General features: G+C 45.2%; 1 protein-coding gene across 2 annotated transcripts in view; it reads right to left on the reverse strand.

Annotated features, from left to right (window-relative positions):
* Positions 1–22265, reverse strand: part of STAB2 (stabilin 2) — a 125110-nt gene that overhangs the window by 52080 nt on the left and 50765 nt on the right. For both annotated transcript variants that reach the window (XM_053661603.1, XM_037160777.2), the window contains exons 22-34: positions 21157–21268; positions 18514–18694; positions 16501–16594; positions 14883–15041; positions 12173–12268; positions 11580–11672; positions 9039–9086; positions 7524–7660; positions 7007–7121; positions 4815–4892; positions 3053–3151; positions 2858–2965; positions 1870–2001 (exon numbers count right to left, since the gene is read on the reverse strand). In XM_053661603.1, the coding sequence (XP_053517578.1) occupies positions 1870–2001; positions 2858–2965; positions 3053–3151; positions 4815–4892; positions 7007–7121; positions 7524–7660; positions 9039–9086; positions 11580–11672; positions 12173–12268; positions 14883–15041; positions 16501–16594; positions 18514–18694; positions 21157–21268 (1452 nt within the window). The remainder of the gene's footprint in view (positions 1–1869; positions 2002–2857; positions 2966–3052; positions 3152–4814; positions 4893–7006; positions 7122–7523; positions 7661–9038; positions 9087–11579; positions 11673–12172; positions 12269–14882; positions 15042–16500; positions 16595–18513; positions 18695–21156; positions 21269–22265) is intronic.

Raw genomic sequence — 22265 nt, forward strand, 5'->3', positions numbered from 1 at the left:
CCTTAATGATTTACTAGTACAAGATAATCTATTAATTCATTCATTAACATAAGTAATATGATTGGAAATAAATGGTTCTTTGAAAAATCAGGGTGGTGTGTGTGTCTCTGTGTGTGGGTGTGGTAGGACTGAGGTTGGGAGAATTTTTTAGTTTTTACTTGACCTTTAAGCAAATGTCAAGTTCATATTCAGTAAGTGTTAACAAATGATTAATGACTTCCCCCAAAGTCCCCACAGCAGCAATATTAAAATGACTCTGCTAAGTGCTTAAACTTGAACTTCCACTAAATGTTAGAGTCCCTTCGGATGATTTACTTGGACTCAGGTGAGTTGCCAGTGGCTGAGCTCTCCAGAGGTAGTGCAGGGTCTGTGTAAATGTGAATGACTCGCAGTGAACCTTCTGGGTGGTGTCAAATGGTGATTACAACACAAAAATTTCCAGAATTTCAAGATGCTGAGCTAATTTGAAATATCAAAATGGCAGAACTTCTGATGCTATAATACTGTTGATTTGACCTTAAAATGTGATTAATTTTCATTGTGAGACATATCCAGAGAATTTTGTGTTGCATTAAAATTTTGATTTGGACACAAATCTATTTATGCAGAGAACATTTTTCTACATCTCTATTGTCCTAAGAGAAAGTGAGTTATTGATAAAAGAAAAACCTTTATTGTAAGATAGAACCATTTATTTGTTGTGAGACGAAGCCTCTCTTTTAAGACTGTTCTAGATCAAAGCATTTCTGAGCAGATGGAAAATAGACATGACGTGATTAAAATCGACTCAACTAACTACACTGGAACATTCATTTCTATGTGATCAAGTAAAAGACGACATAAATTAAAAATAAAAATGTGAGTTCTTAATATAAATTGTTTTTCCTGAAAATTTAAGAACATATATTTAAAAGAATCCCTTCAAAGTTATTATAAAATAGGTGAGATAGTTGTAGGAGTCAGAGAAAAATCTTTGGAGTTCCATTATTCCCTAAGTAGTGAAGAGTCAGAACGACTTTATTTTACCCAAGCAGTTTAAAATCCATGCACACGAAATCCCCTTGGAACTCAATGATGATACCACTGGGAAAACTGTTTGTAAAACTGTCCTTCTTAAAAAGAGCCAAATGACATCATTGTTTAAAAGTTTCCTTTAAAAGTTTCCTGTGATTAAGCTTCCTTTATTTTAATATAGAGCTTAGTTTGTCTTAATAATTTGTTTTTAGCATTTTTTCTTATGAGAATCTATACTTAAGTCACTCTGAGTTTCTCATTGAATTTTCATAGATTGATCTTCTCTCTTGATGTTTGAAATGAAATGTGGGAATAAAATTCCCTATTTGCAATATATTAAATATGTAGTCTCACTAATTCTTCTTTTAATGAATTCTAAACATTTGAATATTTGGGGGTTGTGTGAGGTGAATACTGGTGAGCTGGGGTGGAGGTCAGTGGGTCCTAGGACCGCAGTGTCCACAGTCGAGCAGTGATAATGTTCATCTATCTGGCTGCTGTGTCCTACTTACGTCATTAGGCTGCCCATGCCGCTTTCTGGGGGTAAGGTTTTGCTGGCGGTTCCCTTCCCTCTTAGGGACCACTTGGGGACTATCTGCTGGATTTGATAGGAATCAGCCTTGAGGAGCACCTGTTAGTGCTGGGATTCAAATACCATGATTAGCAGAGCTACATTGGTTATCTGAAGGCTGGTGGCAGACACTCTGGCTTAGTCATTACTTTATGGCAAAACACAGACAACTGCCTAGTTGACAAGGTTTAGGAAGCCCTGGTGAGATGACTCCAGTATGGAAGTGATGTTGGGTGACAGGAGCTGAGACACCCATTCCTGGGTTTGGAGTGAAAGGACTGCACCTGGTCATTGTGGACAAAGAAGCCAAGGAGGTAGGAGAAGCCCAGCATGGTCTCCCGGTGCATGCCGTTGTGCAGGTCATTCTTCAGGAGTTTCTCCTCCAAGACCACGTGATACCTGAGTATGTCTTCCTCCTGGACAACACACGGAATTGAAAATCAACCCACAGGCCAGCCAGTCCCCAGTCACTTACTAGGCTGCTCTCATGTGTCGGCCACTGTGGGTCATTACAGGAGCAACAGCTTGTTGAACCAGAGGTTTTGATACTGAGACACCAGGGCACAATAGACTTTAAACACTAAATCTGAGGCAGATCACCTTGGAGAATGTGCACATTTTCTATACGAGATATTCCAGAACTCATTAGGGGATCCTAAAACCCAGACTGAGGGCATGAAAGTTTGGGGGAAAGTTTTAAAGATTTCTTTGGAAAGAACTACTGTAAAGAGAGAGAGTCGCCACACCCCAGCCTGCCTTTCCCATTACGAGCCCCGAGAGGAGGTGTGATGGGGTGTGTGAAAGAGCTTGCTGTGTTTCCCCTGCAGAGATGCTGGCCTGAGGGCCTGGGGTCTCACTCAGGCCTGAGCGACCTCATGCCAGGCACTGCTGGCAGGCTGGCTGATCCACAGGGAAGTGAGAAGGGTTGTCACTGCCCTGGGACCCCTGCACTCCCAGTGTTGGCTGGGAGAATGGACACCTGTGTCTTGTGGACACATATCCAGGTTCCTGGAACTCCAGTATTCTTGTGTATATGGGCCCAAATGTTTGCTTCCGTGAGCAGAACCAAAATACAGTACATGGGCTTCTCTGGCACACATATGGGGAGGTGTGGGTATTACAGCATCTCCTTGTGACTTTATGTGAAGTACCTGGTTATGAAAAGGAAGTTTTGGTAGAAGAGCAAAAGGGTACATGATTGATGAATTGTAAAATGTCGAGCGTCTGAATTTCCTGAAAGTGATTTCCCTGGTTATCGTTCCCAATACCTACTAGACTTGTGACCTTCTTTTCCCGAATGTAATTCTCAATGGCATCATTGTTGGGTGCAAACACTGTGTAAGCATCAGAAGCCTCTATTGTGTTCACCAGATTGTAATGCTGTGATGGAAAGAGATAAGAGCACATGAAGGATTTCTGTTCCCAGGAACCCGAGCAAGCGGGTCATGCAGAGAACATGGTACTTGCAATGATGTAGCCCCGGAAGATGGAGTAGTCAGGCATCTGGTCCAGCCGGGTGAGCAGGTTTGGTAAGGAGTCACTTAGACCTCTTTGGGGAACCAGAACCTGGGAAAGGAAGCCCCAAAATTCTGTTAGCAGGTATTGGTCGGACTACAACTCTCCAGTACATGTGTTCATGTCACAAAACACTATTCCATTTTCAGGGCTACTGCCAGTCCCTCAAATGCCTCTATAAGCTTAAGAAAAGTCACCCTTTGCTCTGATAGTTTGCAATACCAATAGGACACATGGTTTGGGGCATGAACTGGGCTGGATTTCAGCCTCACTCCGCCGTTAGGCCAGAAACCCTTATGCAGGGCACAACCTGCACAGCTGTTCATGGTGGCTTTGACAAAGGTGACCACAATGTCCAGTGAATAGATGTTGAAGGAGGTCCTTAGGGAGCCAGTGAATCCTAGAGGCTGGGCAGAGAACCTGAAATGGGTGGACATGCACCCCTGAAACTTTTATGTTCATATAATGTCTTCCTCAATCTCATTACTTAACCATGAGGATGCTCAGCTGCCTCATTTGGGGAGTGAGAACAATAGAACACCTGCTTTCTCAGGTGTTGTCAACATCAAATGTGATAATGTGGCACGTGATACTTGTCACAATGCCCAGCCTCTAGTGGGCTGTTAATGGTCCCAGTTATGACTGTATACAAGGCGAGGTGCTCACACCGATGAGAACCACAGAGAACATTCAGCACCACCCCCACCCCAGGACAATGCACCCAGGAGTCTCATAAAGAGCCTCTCTTTTCTGAATGCAAATAGTTGACCTTTTCTCTAACCTAAAATAAGAAAATGAGTATGCAAGTGCCAAGTGAGAATAATTTTAGTTAAAGTGCAGTTCATTGTTTTCCTTAATCTCCCACTTTTCAAAAGCTCCCAATATATCCTAAATTCTAACTTTAATTTTAAATAAAGATTCCAATATAATAACCAAGAATTGTAGTATAGCTTCAAACCCTATTTTGCATTATACTTTATTTTCTATTTTATACCTGAATATTGTTGAATTATACCTTAGAAGAAAAAGAAAATTTCATAATACCTTTTCTACCCTTTTGCATTTTTTTAAATCCCCACCTGAGGACACACTTACTGATATAAGTGAGAAGCACTGATTGATTTCTTTTCTTATGCGCCCTGACCAGGAACCTCTCGTAAGTGCCCCAACTGGAGACCGAACCCGCAACCTAGGCACGTACCATTACTGGGAATTGAACCTGAGACCTTTCAATTTACAGGATGACTTTCCAACCAAGTAAGCCAACCTGGCCAGGACTACCCTTTTCCATTTTTCTAGGGCTTTTACCCACCCCATTGTTTTCATACAGAGAGGGGACTGGAAAAGTGATAAGTAAGCACTTGCTTCTCCTCCAGTTCTTGACTACATCCCATCTGGATGAGTGGACTTCCCAATACCAAGGCTCTGTGTGCCTCGTAAGATGTTCCCATTCATAAGAAATATACTCTGTGTGGCCACACTTCACAGGGGGCCCATTGCAGAACATGGGCTGAGTAGGTAGTAACTGAGTCTGACTGAGTGAATAGAACCTTGAAATGGTTTTAAAATAAAAGTACTTAAGCACATTGCAGGTTACTTTTAAGGATAAGTATTTACCACCTGCCACCCCCTGCCCCACTGCCAAAGACACTGTCCAGGAGGATGAATAAAAGGGGAAGAGAAGCTACCTATGAGAGAGGATGGAATTTCGCACCTTGTTGATGATGTGTATCACCCCATTTGTGGCTGCATTGTCACTGTCAAGGATAGATGCCCCTTCAATTGTGATGTTCTGCAAATGCAAACCACAGTGGGAAGGTGAGTCTCCATTGAGTACACCTAGGGATCGACATTATTTCTGGGTTTTCCACTTCCTGAGAAGCAGTGACCTTCTCCCTTTTGGACCATGACCCACAGTTAGAAGTACCTTTAATTGGGACCCATTACACATCACACACACATACAAACACACAATCAAAATGAAACAGTACTTTTCTTTACTCTGTGGGAGGCAGTTGATCATTGATTTTATTCCACTCCATTCTGTTTCATTAAAAAGTGCTGACTGGGCACTAAAGTGACCTTGGTGTTTGAAAAACACTGTAGACAATGTTGTGGCTTGGACCATCTTTCCTTCCTCCCCAAAATTTGTGTGTAGAAGTCCTAACCCCCAGTACATCAGAGTGTGACCTTATTTGGAGGCAGGATCTTAACTGAGGCAATCAGGTTAAGATGAGGTCATTAGAATGGACCCATTAGAATGGTATGACTGGTGTCCTTATAAGAGGAGGAAATTTGGACACAGCCACGTGGGGAGAATGTCATGTGAACATGAAGACGGTCATCTGCAAGACAGCCTGGAATGGCTCCTTCCACAGCCCTCAGGAGGAGTCAATTCTCCCCACCCCTTGATCTTGGACTTGTAGCCTCCAGAGATGTGAGATAAAAATTTCTGTTATTTGAGCCACCCTGTCTGTGGTACTTTGTCATCGCAGTCCTAGCAAACTTACACAGATAGTAACTGACTTTCCTGGTCAGAATTCAACTATTTTTCAAGAATAATAATTACAAGGAGAATGGAGCTAAATAAAACCCAACCTACCTACCTACCTAGCCACCAACAGACCATGACAAGTGGGCTCCACCCTCTCTGGTTTCTCTGGTTTCCTCTCCTCATCTCCTGACCATGACCCTTTATTAGAAATTCCTCCTGGGCATTTTGGACGCAGAGGGGACTTGTCTCACCCTGAGTCACATCTGCAGAGGCCCGGAAGAAAACATTTCTGGCCACCAAGCACAACTCTTTTGGTTAAAGGGAGACATCGACATCAGATACAGGGATAAACTCATTAAGATGTGTCTTTGATGGTGAGTTTCTCCTGATCAGAGGTCCTGATTGATTTATCTTTGAATCTATAGTCTGGGATATGCATGACCAGGCTGGATATTCACTTAATGCTTGCTAAGAGAATTAGTGATTTAAAGCACTGGTAGAAAATAATCTGATATATGTATATAACGCACAAGAATTATAATAGTACATAAGGAATCCATGGGGCCATAGGCAACTCTTTTCTGTTTTTTAAAAGGACTTCTCTGATGAAGCACATACATTTAGGTGATACTAGTGATAGAGCCTTTTCATAGTGCTCACACTGATGAATAGGAAGGTAGAAATGCTTTAGAGCAGTGATTCTGGAACATTTTGACTGTGTCCCATGGTGCACTGATGGTTCTTGCTCTCCAGTAGAATCTTCATTCTCATCTCCTGAGATTCACAGAAAGAGTTTTAAGACATCACCATGTGCAGTAGGGCAGCCAGACTTCCTTGGGGAAGACTAACTCCAAGCCCTTGACACACTGTAGTAGGTGCCAGAAGGTGAGTATCTATAGGGTTTGGTTCTTTTCTGGGCTCCGCCCTAACTCCAGCACTTTGATCAGTTCCTGGAGCATAGCAGGTGCTCAATAAATACTTGTTGGCTGACTGACCCAAACTTAATATAAAATTTTAGCAACCTGTAATGACTCAGTCAGCAGGTTACACTGACCAGCTCTTGGTTAACCATATATAAAAATCAAAGTGGTGAAATTGTACAACCTTCATCCAGAAGAATGGAAAGATGTGACTTTCTGGGTCAGTCTGTGGTCTGTCCCGAAGGGCCCTGTGGCTAACCACTGGGTGGAGGACCACGTTTTATAGGGCCACGACTATAGAGTCCCTGTGTGTGTGTTTGTGTGAGTATCAGCCCAGGTGGATGACTGTTGAAGCTGGGCAAGGCTTACGTGGACATTAGAGGTTTTATTTTTACTCATGTTCGGAAATTTCCACAACATAAAAATTTGAAAAGCATGATATGAAGAGAGTTGGCGTGTCTCCACCAACCAGACGGATGACAGCGCTCTTACCCCATCTGCCTTCGCCAGGTGAAGGAAGTTGCCCTGCAGCGACGTTGCCAGCGTGTCTGAAGATGACAGAGCCTGCAGGTCCGCCGCTCCGTATGTGCCCTGCAGCATGTGGTTTCTAAAACGACAGCCCGTAAGGGCTGTGATGAAGTACCAGTGCATGAGGCAGTATCATCGAGTAATTTTAAGAAACTGGTTCTGGAGCCAGACTGCCATTATCAGCCATGGCACCCTTGGGTTAGTTACTCAATCACCCTGTGCCTCAGTTTCCACATCTGTAAAAGGGGAACAATGATAATGCCTATCTCATAGGGTCGTTAGGAAGATTAACTGAGTTATATGCAAAGCAGTTAGCAGAGTGTGTCAGTGATGCTAACTGTTGCCACCCTTAGGGAAGGGGAGAGGCGTCCTAGAACACGCTCAGTGCTGCGAGTCTGCAGGACCATGTGGCTTCCCTCCGTGGAACTTGTCACAGTGACACCAGTAAGATATCATGAAGAATATAGTACATAATACTTACTTTATCAGGGCGGGCATATTGCTCTTGGACAACCAAAAGTCTTTCTCATCTTGGTCCATGTCCTCAATAGCTTGTTGGGAAGGCACAAGGACAGTGAGGTTGGAGGCAGCTGCCAGCATGGGATGTAGAGAAGCGTTCTGAATCACAGAAGGAAAACACAGTGGCCTGACTCATATCAGGGGACAGACCTCGGCTGTCTTCATGTTTCACAGAGATGACAGTTTCCCTTTAATGTAATTTCAGGGCTACTGGAAATGTCCGAAGGACTGCTTTCCCAAATCCTTCCTTTTATTTAATTGTGTGAGCATTGTCAAAAGGCAAATTTTTTTGATCAAGTCACACTTTGAGCCCTTATCAGTCCTTTACCCTTTAGTCTAAATGAAGAGTCAGAGAAGATTCTTGACAGGATTGTGCATGTGTGTGCATGTGTGTGCATGCATAATCCTTGGCAATTTTGGAATAGTATGGTGGAAAGACTACAGGAACAATTTTAGCCCAGGGGAGGCTGAAGGACTGAGATCAAACTTTATCTACTTTCCATTCTTTCCTCGAGCTAGTTGTGGATAAAAGCAATGGTGCACTTATGTTTAACAACTGGCTCTCCAAGATAAACAAGCGAACAAAAATCCCTGGTTTATAGTGTCTGCTGATTTCCATGGGGTCCACATTCCCACCATGGCTGAATTCAAGCTACCAACAGGACAGTGGAGATGGGAAAGGTGTGCTCTCGTGAGCGGGGAGGAGCTGGGTCCAGGACAGCACCAGGCAGGCTTATGTGTGTGAGGTTGGTCTGTGAAGAAATCAGCAGGCACAACAGGACTCTCAGTCCCTGCTTTTCCTTGTGATGGGGCCAGCGAGGCCCCACAAAGAAGCAATGGGAAGGTGCTGACAGGACAGCTTCCTGTCTTTGCATAAGCCTATTTAAAGGGGGTAACCACCTGGGTGCTGGCCGGCCGACCTTGGTCCCCTCAGGAAAAAAATGATAGAGATTCAGACAACTGGGTTAGGTGGGGACTAAGTTCTTTGTTACAGAAATTTCCAGGCATGTTGGGCTGAGAGCATAGCACCCACAAAGCTTTCCAGATTGCAACAATAAATCTCAGCTCTAACCCAGTGAGTTACTGTGATGAATTATGTTGTTGACTTTTTAAAAGAGACCTCAGTCATGAATGAAGCTATGCATGTATATTTGAATTGGTTGAAAAGTTGACCACCCCAGCTTATCATAGACCGGAAGTTCTTAGCCCTGGTTCACATTAGGATCCCCCGAGAATCCCCTGACCTACAGGGCAAACCTCTGACCTGTCAAATCAGTGTCTGAAGGGGTGTCTAGGGATGGCTCTTTCAAAGACCTGTTCCACGTGATTCTACAGTGCACCTGGGGTTGAGAAACTCTGCTCTGGACAATGGCCCTCCCTCCTCATTCCAGCTGCGTTTTCAGTTTTCCATTACATGCATTCCAAATTTCTAAAATTATATACATTCCCAATGTTAAACTCCAACAAAGGTACTCACATTTATCCACTGGTTAAATATAGCTGCCGCAGAGAGAAATGACAATTCCTTATTCATCGTGCAAGGGAGGGAGGGAGAGAGGAGAGAGAACGTGAGCGAAGGAACAATGAGAAATATAATAGCAGCACATTTCTGGGTAGCCTGCACTTAGCCTGCCTGTGCGAGGCTCATTTTCCTTGCCAGCCTCCTTGATCCGACATGAATGGGCGCCCCAGCTACTTCAGATTTCCTTGTTGCCAGAGCCGCTCGTTTCTTTCAGGCCCAGTGGCTCCATTGTTCTCTGTATTTGAGGTAAAGCAGTAATTCCAGGAAGGTCACATGGAACAAGCACCTGAAGGTCTTCCAAATCAGAATTTAGGTTGTAAGGACATGGCCACCCAACCCTAGAGAGGGCCACAGAGCTCAGTAGAGACCCCCCTTTCAGAGTCAATGTTGAGCATTGGCTTAGAACACGGAGCCAAAGTTCCCTATGTAAGTGACTTAATTTATCTGGGTCTCAGTTTTCTCATCTGTAAATTAGGGATAATAAAAGCTCTAACTCAGAGGGTTGGTGTGCGAACTGGAGGAGTTAGTGTTTTTAAAGTGCTTAGAAAGAGGCTGGCATGAAGGACAGGCTTATTTTTGATTTATCCCATGGCATTTATTCATGAACATATAAACTGAATGTACAATTGGTACCAGGCTGGACTGCAGGGAGGGTATGAGAGATGAAAGGGAAGCGGTGGCTTCTGCTGTTGTACAGCTTACAGTTGTTCTAGGGAAGTGAGAACTTGAGGACTTAAAAAGATCATCAACAGTGCCAGTGGATCAGTGACACTGAACGTGTTAGAGGAAAGAAAGCTCTGGACTTTGAGTCAAAAAAGGCCAGTTTCTTTTCCCAAGCCTGCCATTTACTAGCGGTGTGATCTTGGCCAAGTCACTGAACTGCTCTGAAAACTCAAGTGACTAATCTGAGCAATGACCAGCATGGTGCCTTGACCTGGGACTATAAATATTTTATGCGTTAATGTTTGAAAAAGCATTTTTAAACCCTTAAACACCACGAAACTGGCAGTAATAATTATAATATACAAATTTCAGAAAGACAATAAATCTCAGGGCGGTCTCAATTTCTTTTTGATAGTAGTTGAGGTTATTAAGTCAGTCAGTTAATACCTGTTAAAAAGTAAATTAGTGAACAGATAAGTACAAGAGCTGAGGTGCTCATGTAATTCCACCAAGGGGCAGCTGTAAGGGAAAAATCAGCACGAGTTGGACCTGAACTGATGGCAGGAAGACCAGAGGCTGGTCCCTGGGAGAGGGAACAGAGCTGGCATGCAGCTGGGAACAGCCACACTGAGCTCAGTTACTCGCAGGAAAAGTGAGTTGAGCCTGTAGATGTGCAGATCATTGGGCTGAGGATTTGGACATCACCTCATGTTCTGTGGGAGGAGAGGGACACTGTGAATGCAGGATGTTAAGGTTTTAAGGTTTTAGGAAATGATGCCCATGGACGGTGCAGAAAAAATGTCAGGTCTATGCTCCATGGTCTAGGAATTAGGAGATAGCTCCTGGGTCCAGCGGGGCAAATAGAAGGAGCAGTAGGAAGTGAAGGGTGGAAGGGGCAGAAAGGCCAAGGGCGTGAGGCCACAGCCAGCCCGGGGGAACAAGGACCCGAGCCTGAGGGAGGCTCTTAATCTGGGTGGGGTGCAGGTCCTGGTTTGCCAGACCAGTGGTTTCAGCTGAGAGGAGGGACAGGAACCAAACTGTGGTGAATTGATAAAAAATAAGTGATGAGAAAATTTGTTAATTTGCTTTATTTCTCTTTTCAACAAATCTTTATAAACCATGGTAGTGATGTAGGAACCAAGGCAAAGCCGTACCCTGAACAGTTTAGAGCCCACTAGAGGGGGGGCAGAGAGATCCATGAGCAATGACAATTCGACATGACAGGGGCCACACTGCTAGAATACCCTCCATGCGGTGAAGTGCTGGGGCTCTGCACTTTGCATCCGAGGGGCCTCAGGCAAGTTTTCTCAGCCTCTTGGTTTCCTCATCTATAAAATGGGCCTAATCATAGCATTCACCTCAGAGGTTGCCATGAAGTTTAAATGGGGTTCCTGCATGTTAAGGACTTAGTAAGATGCCTGGTATATAGAAGGTGTTCACACACCCCCCCCCCCCCCCAGAGGTGGTGAGCACAGGATGTTCTGGGTACCAAAGGGGGCACATAACCCAGACAGGAGCACACCAAGAGCTCGGGGGGCCAGTGAGTTGTCCATTTAGGAAGTTTGGGAATGGAAAGAGGTAGAATGACCAGAACAGGAAGCCAGGACTGCTGGGTACATAGCAGGTGCCAAATAAAAGTTCGCTCCTATCAGCCTGTATAAAACATGTGACCCATGGGCCATATATACCATCTGGGAGAAGCAGCGAATTTCATATAAAGTCTCCTAGAGCACCTGGTTTGTACAGCACTTTTAAGGCATCCGAGCTCAGAGCATTGTAAAAATGAGCCCTGTCTTCATCATTCTGTGCTGGAGTTCATCTCCAAGGACTTACCATTGCTGCATTTCCATAGCACAGAAAGCCATCTCCTTCATAGCCCTCTCGACAAACACAGCTCCAGATGCCAGAAATAACCTGACAGGTTGCCTGATAAAACAGAGATGGAAAATAATGGCCTAATTTTCTGACCAAAGAGTTCAATATGAGTTACATCTAAGAGACACCAGGATCCATCTGAGAACTATGAATTTGGGGTTGAAAGATGGTGGAAGTAACCTGCAGACCCTTCCAGGTTGCAATGAAAGGCTCTGGTCTGTATGCTTGGGGCAGCTCTTACTTAATCACATGCATTTTAGTATAAGTATGTCCCATGTAATACTTGGGGGCATTACTTGTGGCTGCAAAAAGATTCATTATGTATCTAAAATTCGTATTTAACTGGGAGTCCTGTATTTTATCTGGAAATCATATTTTGGTTCTTCTAAGCTTTGGAATGGAGTGAAAGCTACAATAATTACTCCCATTCTGCTTAGGGACAGCCTTTGGGACTAAGATTCTGTTCTTATCTATAGGCTCACATAAGAAATAACCTAACTTTCTTTCTCAAGTAATTTTTTTATAGGAATAAAAGAAATCAAGAAACTCACCAGGGGATGACATTGCCCAGTTTGTTCCAAGCATGAAGTTATCGGTTCACACTCGATTCCATTGCCTCGGAATCCTTTCTTGCACTCACACTCATTCTGTAATTCCAAGAACAGAGCCCAAGGGTGTTACGGAAAACAACTGCCTTCCATGTCATGACCTCATGCGGTTACTGAGAAATGAACTATGGAAACCACAGCTCTGTTGTACTTCAGATTCTGGAGCTGTTGATCATCCATATTCCACATTGAATTTCTCAGTCTGATCACTTTTTGGTACTCTAATTATTTTTTGTCCTCACTGGAAGACATGTATATTGACTTTAGAGAGAGAAGAAAGGAAGAAGAGAAACATCGATCTGAGAGAGAAACATCAATCAGTTGCCTCTTGCATAAGCCCTGACTGGGGACTGAACCTGCAATCCAGACATGTGCCCTGAGCCATACCAGCCAGGGATCATTTTGAATTTATTACCCAAAGAGGACCATGTGGAGAGCCTCAGAAAAAAGACTCCAAGGAACATCACATTGGAAAAGTTGGCCCCTCCGTTTAAGAGGGGAAGATTAGGTGAGCCATGAGGTATACACTTGGCGGAGCTCCATGCCCAGGGCCGTTGCTAGACTAGACGGCACTTTGTGCAGTTGAAGATAGACATCCCCTCTGAGCAGGCGAATCTGAGTGAGGCGCCACCTCTACATGGACAACCAGTACCTCTGAACGTGAACTTGTTTGGAAAGAGGATTGTTATTATGTAATTAGTTCCATTAAGATGAGGTCATACTGGACTAAAGTTGGTCCCTAATCCAACATGACTTGTGTCCTTATAAAAAGAGGAGATTTGGATGCAGACAGACACAAAGGGGGGACACCATGTGAATGTGGGGACAGAGATCACGCTGGTGTGTGCATAAGCCAAGGAACACTGGAGATTGCCTGCAAACCATCCAGAGCTAAGACACAGGCATGAAACAGATTCTTCTTCACAGCCCTTAGAAGGAACCAACCTGCCAACACCTTGATCTTGGACTTCTAGCCTCCAGAGCTGTGACACCATAGAGTTTGGTTCTTCAGTGCCACCCAGTTAGTGACGCTTTGTTATGACAGCCTTAGCAAACTAATATATATACTGAGAAATCTTTTTTCTTTCTCAAATACAACTTGGCAACTCAGGTGAGTCAAAAGGAAGTGCTTTTTTTTTTTTTTTTTGCTAAATGCTTGGTGAGACAGGAGACTGCAATGAGCTCTTCCATGATTAGTACTTTTTTGTTGTTTTTAAACTCACTGAGGATATGTTTGTTGATATTTTAGAGAGAGAGGAAGGGAAAGGGAGAGAGAAAGCATTGATTAGTTGCCTCTCATATGTACCCAACTAGGGATTGAATCCACAATCTAGGTATGTGTCCTGACTAGGAATCGAACCTGCAACCTTTTGGTGGGACGATGCTCCAACCAACTGAGCCACCTGGGCAGGGCGTGATGAGTACTTTCCCATAGGTGCAATCCTGGCGTAGTTGTCACCGCCTCTCCTGGACTGGATAAATTCCTAAGCAGTCGCTTTTTCTGCCTCAGTCTCCCTTAGATGAGGCCAAGTGAAAGTGACTGACAGACGGCAGTGCCACGGAGATGTAAAGCGTGGCCATGGGCGGGATGAAGCGGGAAGCCCCGGAGTCAGATCAAGTGCGAATCCCACACCACGGTTTATTTTCTGGGTGATGCAAGCAAAGTATTTAGTCTCTTTGTGCTTCTTTCATAAGAAATATGAATAATTGTCCCTATGGGGCACCCAAAGCAAAAATAAATGTGTGACAACACTGAACTAAAAATCTTCATACAGCAAAGGAAACCATCAACAAAATGAAAAGACAACCTATTGAGTAGGAGAAAATATTTGTAAGCCATGTCTGATAAGGGGTTAATATAAAAAATATAAAGAACTCATACAACTCAATGGCAAAACCCTGAACAATCTCAATGAAACATGCATAGAGGATCTGAACAGTCATTTTTCAGAGAAGACACAGAGATGGCCAATGGGCACATGAAGAGATGTTCAACGTCACCGATCACTAGGAAAATGCAAATCAAAGCCACGTGAGTAGTCACTACACATAAATGAGAGCGGCTATCACCAGAAAGACAAGAAATGACAGGTGTTGGTGATGATGTGCAGAAAAGGGACCCTTGTGCTCTGTTGATGGGAATGTAAATCGTTGCACCTGCTATGAAAAAAGTATGGAGGTTACTAAGAAATTAAAAGTAAAACTACCCAATGACCCACCAATTCCACTTCTGGGTATTTACCTGAAGAAATCAAAACACTAACTAGAAAAGCTACATGCACGCCCATGTTCCCTGCAGCCTTATTTATTTATATCAGCCAAGATATGGAAACCAGCGACAGATGGACAACAAAGAAAATGAGAGACACATGTGTGTACAAAGAGAAATATTATTCAACCACAAAAAGGAATAAAATCTTGCCATTTGTGACAATATGAATGGACCTTGAGGGCATTATGTTAAATGAACTAAGTCAGAGAAAGAAAGACAAATACTGAATGATCTCACTTAAATGTGGAATCTAAAAAAATAATAATAAAACCCTCCCCAAACCAAGGTCACAGAAACAAAGAACAGGTTGGCGGTTTCCAGAGGCACTTCTATGTCTAGAGGGAAGAGAGTCTCCTTTGCTCTCTGCTATTGTGCACCTACCTGACCGGGGCCCAGGTACAGACAGGTTGCGTTGTCATGGCAGCCGCCAGTGCTGGGCAGCTGGCAGTTGTTGATCTCTGAGCAATCTCGTCCGTCCCCGGTCCATCCCTGCTGGCACACGCAGGTGTGGGTCCCCACACCGGTTCTGATGCATTCTGCCTGCAGGAGGAAATAAGGAAGCGAGACTTTGGAAAACTCAGGCCAGCCACGTGATTCCAAAAGCAAAAAAGGATTTTCTGAGGTACATTCTAGAAACACATATTTGCATGGAATCCAGTGGAAATAATTAAAGCACACATTTGCATTGAGATCAATGGAAAAGATGAGATGGTTTAAAGAGCAAAATTGCTTGGGGTTGGCCAGCTAATGGCCACCACTAACATTACTGTCATTTTACTGAGCCAGGGACTCTTCTCAATATTTTGTAGGTGTATGCCACTTTTGAGGAAAGTATTATTATTGTAGATAAGCAAACTAAGGCTCAGAGGAGCTAAGTAAACTGCCTGAGGTCACACAGCTACAAGGAGGCACAAACCCAGGTCTATATGACGCTGAAGACCAAGCTTCTAATCACTGTACCTTTTCTTAGGATGACCACACCAGGAGGTCAAAAACATGGTGGTGGGGGGAGAAGTGCAAGGTAGGTTGTTGAGATGAGGCTGTCTGAGGGGGTGGAAGTAGCCCAAGGGGAGTCTCCTGGGCTGGGGTGAGGGATTTGCATTTGATTTCATCCTCAGAGCCAGGGGGGTAACTGAAAAACTCTCAGCATGGGAGAAACATGATCTGATCAACTTCAGGCCACTCTGGCTGTGGGTGGACAGTGAATGTAATGTGGGTTGGCAAGAGAGGCAGCAGGGAGACCAGTTATTAAACTGTGGGTAAGGGACGAAGGTGATGATGGCCAGGTGGTGGTGGTGCTATTAAAAAAGCATTAATGAAAGCAATTGGTGGTGAGGGATGAAGGTATCCGTGACAGCAGTGCTGGGTTGGGCTACACCCTGACAATAATAGAACTCAGGGCCGGTCACTTAATGTCTCCAAGCTCCAGTTTCCTAACCAGTAGGATGGGGGCTGTGAAATCTGCTTCATTGGGTTGGTGGGGGTGTAAGTGAGATTGCGTACAGTAGAGTTGCTTGGAAGCTGTAGCATCCGAATAAATAATTTATTTATTTATTTTAAAAGATTTTATTTATTTACTCTTAGAAAGAAGAGAAAGGAGGGAGAAAGAGAAGGACAGAAACATCAGTATGTGGTTGCCTCTTGTGTGCCCCCAACTGGGGACCTGGCCTGCAACCCAGACATATGCTCTGACAAGGAATTGAACCAGTGACCCTTTGGTTTGCAGGCCGGCACTCAATCCACTGAGCCACACCAGTCAGGGCACGAGTTTCATACTAATGATCCCAATAGCTGATTCTCAGGCCGTGTTTTTTAAGAGCCCCACCCTGGTGCACATGTGCACTTAGGAAGTGGACCCTCATAGAAGGTGCCTGGCACCGTCTTTAAAATGCAAAGTTTGAACAAATGTGCTTCATATGATGACCCTGCCTTTCGGAAGTCCTTCCGTCAGGATTTCACCCCCAAACCAGGCAGTTTAGAAATACAAACCAACACTTACATTGTGGCTGCAGCCCCCTGGGGTTAATCCCATGCAAGGGTCCATCTCTGAACAGAGGCTTCCGTCCCCTTCATATCCTGGTTTGCAAACACAGCTGCAAGAAGGGGAATGCACACAGTCAGCCCCAGAAATATAAGCACCAACCACCCAGAAGACGGCCAGCCAGCCAGTGGTTCAGGGCATGACCTATGCACCATGGTGTTTGTAGGAATTTCTGGGGTCTGTAGCCAGACAGACCTAGGTGGGAACCCAGGCCTCATCTCTCAGCAGTTGTGTGACCCTGGGGCGTCCCTTACCCTCTGGGAGACTTTGTTTCCTCATCTGGGAAGAGGCCCTAATCATCCCACCTCCCTCCTAAGAATGAGCTAATGCATGTGGAGCAGTTAGCACCTTATAAGGCTCAGCACCTGCCAGCTTTTCTGCTCATACAGAACTGGAATCTGCCTCTTTGTAATTCTAGTTACTATCTCTGATTTGGCAGAAAACTACTCTACCCTTTTTCTATACGACGGCCCTTAAACTCTGTGCAAAGACAGTCCCGTGAGACTTCCCCTTTCCCTCTTCTAGTCCCTCCGTTTCTCCCCCCACAAACACAACATTCTCAGGTGCCTCATTCCGTGAATGGGATTGGTTTCCTGACCCCTTATCCTCTCAGACACTCCTCTCAAAATGTCCCACCATGGTACTTCGACTACTAAATGCGGGGCCATTTGGTCAACCAATATTTATTGGGGGCTTTTTGATAGGTGCTGGGACTCCCTGTGGGTCTGTTATATGCCCATGTTCCTGTTGCAGATTGTGTGCTCACAAAAAAATAAAAATAATATTTTTCATGTGTCAAGGCCCCTACAGAAACTAAGTATTTTATCTGGTGCCTCAGTGAAGATGTAGGTAGAACAGTTCCAACGCTGATTTAAACTTAAGTTTATATAGTCTATACAGACCCACGTCCACAGTCCTTTGTGGGTGATTGGCAGGGTTTTTTTCTTTAATATTTTATTTATTTATCTTTAGAGGGGAAGGGAAGGAGAGAGGGAGAGAAATATCAATGTATGGTTGCCTCTCATGCGTCCCCTGCTGGGGACTGGTCTGCAACCCAGGCATGTGCCCTGACTAAGAATCGAACCATGATTCTTTGGTTCACAGTCCTGCACTCAATCCACTGAGCTACACTAGCCAGGGCTGATTAGGAGGCTTTAAGGGTAACTTTCATTACTTGTGGTTTTTGCCTCGTGCACTTAGACAGATCCTCACCCCCAGGAGGGTGCATTTCTGTCACAAACTGTGGGAGAGAAAAGACAGTCACTGGCCCCAGGCTGCCCACAGTCTGGTGGGGGACACAGGCCACAACAGGCGAGCACATGGCTATGTCATTAGGAATCAGGAAAAGTGCTGTAAAAATAAGGCCGAGAACCCAGACATGCTCTGCATTTCCCAGAATATTTTGGGGGTGGTTACTGACTTTAACCCAAACAGGCCTGGGGAGGAAGTTTTCTCTCCAGGCCCACTCAGGATGTTACCACTAAGGAAACAAATAATGACCCAACGACCAAGGACCCACTTTCTTGTAAGATTCCTTTAACAGGGGAGCTATTACCGAGGGCCTTAGGAAGCGAAGATGTTTCTAAAGGTTTGGAATGTTGGTGGACAACTCTTTACTTCCTTCATGTAAGTGATGATAATAATTGTAGTTTCCACGACTGAACATCTATGATGTGCTAGCCCTGGTACTGGGTGCACTTAGAATTTCTGCAACTGCCCTGCCAGATAGGTGGCATCACCCTTATTGCACTGTTGAGGAAAGCAGGACTCAGAGGTTAAGTAACTTGCCCAAGGTCACACAGCTGATAGGTTTCCAAGGAGGGAGAACAGCAATTCAAACCCAACTTACTTTGAGGTTTTCTCCACAAAAGCCACACTGGCAGTTGGAGAGAACAGGCCTCAGTGTATGGGTTGTGTCTGTCTACAGGTAACACAGTGGCCACCGGTAGATCCCCCTCCCCTAAGACTTACCTTGCCATGCCATTGCTGTATTCGCAGGTGGCGTGGATGTGACAGAACTGCATGTAGGGCCCACAGGCTGAGGTCTGCTTGTGGCAGAATGTCCCCGCGGAGCCTTCTTTGCATGTGCCAGCGAGGCAGGCCCCGTCGCTGTCTACCCGGTTATCACAGGTCCCGTGAATGCACAGACATTCTGAAAGAGAAGGAAGAGCGACATTCAGGGCTTGGAGGGCAAGCTTAGCCTTGGGGCACATGGGTCATGAAAGACAGGGGCCAGCTCCCCTGGTGCTCCATTCACTCCTGTCAGAGGAGAACCTGAGGCAGAGCAGGGGGATGCTTGGATGCTGCTTCTTAGGGTCTCTTGGTGAGGCTGACTGTCCCATCAAGGATGAGAAACACTTGGACTCAGAGCTGCTCTGTATGTACGTGTGGGGGTACCCAGGGAGGGTTGCTATGGTGTAACAGCCACCAAGGAACTCCATTTTTACCTACTTCATGGTTGGAGAGTTTAGCCTGGAAATGCCTCACCTTTCTGTGAGGACCTTCTGGAACAAATAGAAGTGATTTCTCATGGCAGCCCAGCCTCTGATTCCAGCTTACATATTTCTTCACCCTCCATCACAGCAAACCAGTGGTAATGGTGGCCAATATTTGCGCACTGGCCTTCCAGGGATGGAGCCAGCATTTAACCAGTACTATCTCATTAACAGCCACTAGCCTCAGGAGGTAGGTATTTTATTATCCCCATTTTCCAGATGAGACAACTGAGGCCCAGAGAGGCGAAGCAAATTGCCTAACTTGCTGCTCAGTTCCCAAGTGCAGACTTGAACTCAGGCCTTCAAAGTCCGTTTCTGTTAGTGACCATGTGTCAACACAATAGGTCAGTATATTCACTGGCATGGCCACATGCCCATTGTCATTTTAAACTTGAGCTGCTTACTTTGCGTTTGGTTGTAGATATTTAAGAACTGCAGTGTGAGCCAGCTCATCAGACTCAGACTCCAACACGTGGAGGAGGGAGTGGTTCTCAGAGGCAGGAGGCAAAGATTTGGGGGCTCAGAACTCATCGGAAATGAAGGAACCTGTGGTTTTGCCCCTGAAGGGACTGATGGGGGAGAAATTAGTTTGCGTGTTTGGAGCCCACATCCAGGAGAGGGGAGAGAGACATGGCGAAGGGGCTGGAACAGCATGGCTGGATTTAAAACAAAAAAGACTTTTCATGAACTTTTAAGCAAGTCAAGGCTTAATTTGCTAGAAACAAGACCCCGGAAAGGAGGGTCCCCTGCCTGAGAGGGTGGGCAGCCCCAGACCTGGGACGAGAGGCGGCCACAAGGCAAGCCCGCACCTCTGCCCCGCTGGCCTCCTAACAATGTCAGCGTTGGCAGGCTTTGGAATAAACCCCATTTTTCTTTTCTGAGAAAACTCATTTGGCAAAAACAGCACTGAGCTAGGACCAGCAGCCCCGACTGCCTGCCTGGGCTCTGGCTTCCTGTCCATTTTCCGAGGTAGTTGTGAAGATCAAAGCAAGGTCAGGGGGGAAGGGCTGTGCATTTTGTAACAAATGAGTGAAGTTAGTAGTAACAGTGGTAAGAATGGCTTCTTTTTTTTTATTTTTTATTATTTGCTGGGTACAAGCTCTGTGATAAATCCCTAAATTATGGTCTGACTTAATCAGTGGTTCGTGCTGTGGGTACCAGTGTTAGCTTCATTTTATGGATCGGAAAACTGAGACTCTGCGAGAGATTTTCTCTAAGGTGGTGCGGCCAGTAAGTAGCACAGTGGGGATTTAACTTCGGCTGGGTTTGACTTCACAGCCAGCTCTGATCCACTCCCTTTATTCTTGTTACATTCTAATCTTAGTTTAGAAGTATGCATTTAAATGTATTTATATACATAAATTTATACATACTGTCATTTGAAAGAACGCAGTGCGTTTTCTAAGGTTATGTAATTGCATTTTGCATTGTCTATTGTTGTGGAACTTTCTGCAGTTTTTATAAGCTTCTTGACATTTATGTCACTGAACTGAGAATAATTGTAACAGTGGCAACAGGTAATAGATGGTAATACAACACAATAGCTAATAATAAGCGCTAGCACGTTGTAGTGCGTACTGCGTGCGAGGCATTGTCCTAAGGCAAGGGCTTTCCATCTATAACTGGTACTTGCAGTGCGAGGTAGTTAGTCTCTCTCCATTCATAGACGGGGAAACAGAGCCCTAGACAGGCCTACTGACTTGCCCAAGCTCCCGCATTTGACAAAGGGAGGAGCCAATGGAAGCAGACTGCTTGAAAGACAGGGAGCGAGTCTGTTCCTTGATATGGACCCGCTCTCACTTCAAGGGTGTGGAGAAACTTGAAGAGACTGGTTTTGAAAGTGCAGTGCTTGGACCAGCCATTGGCAGCTTTCCTGGGGAACTTGTTGGAAATGCAAATTCTCAAATACCACCGAGGCCCACCTCTCAGAAGCTCTGTGGGTGGGGCCCAGCAGTGGGGCTTGTGCTACAGTTTCAGAACTGAGTGCTTCAGGAAAGCCCTGTGGGGAGGGCATTCACCAAGCAAAGGGGCATAGGACACTGGCCCCTCCATCAGCTTGCTGCAGTGCAGTGGGGAGCCTGGCTGGGGGGCAGGGGGAAGCTCTGGAAGTGTCACTTACTTTTGTCACATCGAGGTCCATATTTGTTGGGGTCCGAGCAGAACTGACACTGGGAACCCTGGAAGCCATCCTGGCAGATGCATGTTCCATTGCCACCAAGGCCGTCTGCGCACTGAGAGCAAAGACAGGCCCCGTGGGCTGTCAGGACAACACATTCCCATCCCCGAAGGAGTCTCGGACCCTTTCGTTGCGTGACCTGACTTCTTGGAGCTCAGATTCAAGCCTGCTTGAAATGACTCTATGGGACTCGTTGGGACTCATGTTGGTATCAGGTAGGAAGCTCTGGTGAAAAGCTTGGGGTCCCAAGCCAGGATTTAGAACTTTAAGGGAAGTCATTCAAGTGGGGGATGGATTTAGGGAATCCTAGCAGGGAACTGGAAATCTCCAAACAATGAGTGACAACACACAGACCCCCAGAATCAAGACTGGCTTTTCTTATCAGACCCTCGCTTGCTCAGATCTGCGACTTCACACTGCGATGTTTCTCCCTTCAGTGGGAAACACTTTCCCTTCCCACCTATCGAGCCATTTTAAGGTGAGATGTCTAATGATCGACATTCATTAGAATTGGGCATGAGTGCCTTCCCGACCACCCGGCTACAGTAATTAATTGGTACCAGCTCTGCCCGCGGCGTCTCTGTGCCTGCATGGTGTCCCCACTTGTGGTTGTGCAGTTTTTCCTTCTCCTTCTAAGTGGCACATTTAAAAAATATGGATGTCTCAAATGCACAGAACTATGCTTTTTCCATATGAATCCCTGCTACTTTTATCTTTAACCTTTGTCTATTTAGCTCTGGCCTCCAAGGTAAGTGAATTAAATGTTGTCCTGTATGTTTCACTGGGTTTTGCAGATAGGTTTGAAAAAAGCAATCACTGGGCAGTGCTATTTTTTAAAAGGTATCATAAAAGCTTAGTCCTGGAAAGAATCTTAAAGATTCGGCCAATCCTACTATCTCCCACCGGAGGAAGTGGAGTCCAGAGAGCCTTTGTCAAATTGCCCAAGGTCATGTGGGCAGCAGAAGAAAAGCAAAGACTAGATGTGACCTCTCTGTGCCCCAGGGCTGTCAAACTCATTTTCTCCAGGGGCCATATCAGCCTTGCGGTTGCCT

Source organism: Artibeus jamaicensis, unplaced genomic scaffold (genome assembly GCF_021234435.1).
Source record: "Artibeus jamaicensis isolate MK-2021 breed Jamaican fruit bat unplaced genomic scaffold, CSHL_Jam_final contig_233, whole genome shotgun sequence".
Lineage (NCBI taxonomy): Eukaryota > Metazoa > Chordata > Mammalia > Chiroptera > Phyllostomidae > Artibeus > Artibeus jamaicensis.